The following is a 2,843-nucleotide window of genomic DNA, read 5'->3' as shown; positions in this document are numbered from 1 at the left end:
CTCCAGAAATGTTTATTGAAAGTTCAGCTTCCGGACTGCAAAGACTCAGAAGAACAAAAATATTTGTCTGACTTCCTCCTCGCATGCCTGCAACTGAACGTCTCTTCTCCACCTTCTTTCTCTCTTTTTGTTTCTTCTTTTTCAAACGTAGTTCTTTGTATATGTTGATTCCTCTGACCTCAATAGTCCTGTAGCAATGGAGACGGATGTCCCTTTGATAGAAGATGTTCAGAGGTTAAAAAAGACAGTTGAGGAGGGCGCAACTCAGGTAAACCTGGCTTTCTCTCTGTCTTTGATTCATTCTTTTATTGGCGCTTTTGTGTTTAAACCATAAATATGCAGATTAATTGCTAAATGTTCTCAATCCTAATTCAATATTAATTAAACGAGCAAACTAGGGCAAATTTTCCTTCATTTCCTCTTTTATTTTTAACTACTTCCTGTTGCACAGAATCATAAAAGCTTTACCGGTTGAACCCATAAGTCTTGTTTGCTGTTCATTTTTTATGTATCATCAGTCAGAAGTAGACTAACAGTAACAGGTTCATTTTCTGTTTTGTAGCTGCAGCACGAGCAGCGGAAAGAGCGGGCTATGGTGCGGCGCAAGTCTGAGTTGCCTCAGGATATTTACACCACAAAAGCCTTGGAGTCCCACCGCAGAGCTGAAGAAATGTTAAACACCCACGACGGGCTCTAGGCTCTAAAAAAAAAAACTGCCCTTTTTAAGCTCAACGGCAATGGGACATCTCCAAAAACCAGGCTGGGCTTTCCATTCTTCTTCTTCCCACCTCCAGTTGTCCTAGATTTCTTAGTTCTTGTTCATTCCTGCTGCCCCCCCTCGATGCAGAAAACATGTCCGAAGCTCCTTTTTGATTTTTCTGCGTTCTCAGGTTCTTTTAGTCGGCAATGAGTGTGTTTTTTGTGTGTCTTTGCAACATGCTGTTATTATTTATTCAATTCCTCAAATCTCCTGCTTTTCTTCTGTCTGTGTAGAGAGTACAGACAGCACAACACAGGTTCTGTAGTCATACCAGCATGTTCTCCAACAAACTGAACGCAGGAGCCTAAACATAGGAACCGTTGGATTCACCGTCTATGGATCGTTACGTGGTGTTGTCTGGGTTTCTATCAAAGGGAACATAAAACACCCAGCTTTTGAAAGTGCTCGTGTTGCTTTATTCTGTCAATGCCAAGACCTGTTTTTTTTGTTTGTTTTGGTTTTATTTGTGGCTCTTAAAATGCACATCTGCCTTTTTTTTTCTTTTTGTTTTTCATCATCTGAAGACCAAATTGAGGCCTGTCATTAGCCTTGCAATGTCCAGGGAAGATGGTGAGAAAAGGTCAAAGTGTCTCATGGAAGTTTTGACCCTTTCTGGGTTTTGTTGTGCCATACGCCGCCCTTCTATACGCTTGCTTCCTTTGTTTTACAGCAATATCTGAAAAGCAGAGCAGTGGCAGTTCATACAATGGTACTTCCTTTACTTAGTGGCCTAAAAAACTACCATCATTTAGTTTCAGGGAAATGTGAAAATGTTTGCATTTAGACAATGCTACAGATTAGACTGGAGATCTCTGACCCTTAACTGTGTTTAGTAAAGTTACAATATTTTGTTGCATTTACTCATTTGGTTACATTCTCTAAAATGTCGTTACTGATTGCTTTAAAACTGAAAATAAATCATGCAACATTTCAAAAACGTTTCCACCAAGTACCATTGTGTGAACTGAGGACATTTCCTAGATTTCTTGAAATATTACATGTTGTATTTCTTTGTGTTGTCTTTGGAGGTTAAAAGCATGAATGCCATTTTTTATTTATTTAATTTCCTTTTTTTTTTGCTTTTGTTTTCCTTCTTTTGCCATTTAAAACAACCGGTTTGAAACCAGACTGGTGTCTAATGGCTACAAAAAATGCCATAACGCTGAAAATAAAGACATCGTGACTTGGCTTGTTAACTGTATTAATACTGTATTTGCTTGAATGCAGAAAAAAAAGAAAAAAGAGGAAAAAAAGGATGTAAATTTAAAAAATCCCATGTTAAACATGTACCTTTTATCCTGGAGGAATGCCATTCACCAAGCCGATTTTTCTCGTCAAGATCATCGCATTTATAAAAACAGTCCTGCTTGCTAGGAGAGAGAATATATTTTAATTTTACAAGTCTGAGATGTTAGAAGTTTCCTTTTAGAGCTGAGAAGTCATTTATGATAATAAGAGATGATTACAAAAAATAATTGGTGGCTTGTTCTTTGCAGGTCTTTTAATTTTAACAAATTATTTCCACAACATGTTAACTTAAAGTGTCCTTTTTGTATGTGACCTGTATTATATGGTTCATTTAATATTGTATATATGATTTAACTTGTTTCATGTAGTGATTATATATCTAGTTTAATTTTGTAAAAAGTGTTCCTCTGTACAGAATAAACTTCAATAGCAAGTGAAGTTCAGTTTGTCTTCTGTTGTTTTTGTGTGTTTAAAAGTGTAGAAAAGCTTTTTAAACACCTGAAAATTTTCGTTTTAGACACTTCATCCTTTGGAAACTGTCAAAATTAATATAAAACTAGATATATAGCATTACCTATGACAATGCAAGTGTGAATGTTGTAAGCTGATGTGGCTGCTGAAGATGCTAGAACTGATAGCTGAAAACAATTAGGCTGATAGCTTGCTAAAAAGATTAGCTAAACTCCAAATTAGCCTTAAAACATAGAAAAATGTCAAATTTTGCCTAAATATTTATCTTGTAGATAAAACGTTAGCTAAATTCCAAAATAGGCTAAAAAGGCTCAGCAAGTGCCAAAATAGCCCAAAAAGCTAAAATATTAGCAAAACTCTGAAA

General features: G+C 36.2%; 1 protein-coding gene across 2 annotated transcripts in view; it reads left to right on the top strand.

The window, feature by feature from the left end:
- ppp2r5ca (protein phosphatase 2, regulatory subunit B', gamma a) overlaps window positions 1-2,446 on the top strand; it is a 14,665-nt gene extending 12,219 nt beyond the window's left edge. The window contains exons 13-14 of one of the 2 annotated variants that reach the window (XM_024268868.2): window positions 152-268; window positions 563-2,446. In XM_024268868.2, the coding sequence (XP_024124636.1) occupies window positions 152-268; window positions 563-697 (252 nt within the window). In that variant the 3' untranslated portion in view covers window positions 698-2,446. The remainder of the gene's footprint in view (window positions 1-151; window positions 269-562) is intronic. The other variant, XM_024268877.2, reaches the window with a different exon arrangement.
- Window positions 2,447-2,843: the final 397 nt, after the last annotated feature.

Source organism: Oryzias melastigma, linkage group LG22, assembly GCF_002922805.2.
Source record: "Oryzias melastigma strain HK-1 linkage group LG22, ASM292280v2, whole genome shotgun sequence".
Taxonomy (NCBI): domain Eukaryota; kingdom Metazoa; phylum Chordata; class Actinopteri; order Beloniformes; family Adrianichthyidae; genus Oryzias; species Oryzias melastigma.
Note: the sequence above shows the minus strand (reverse complement) of the source record. Positions and strands in the feature narration are given on the sequence as shown.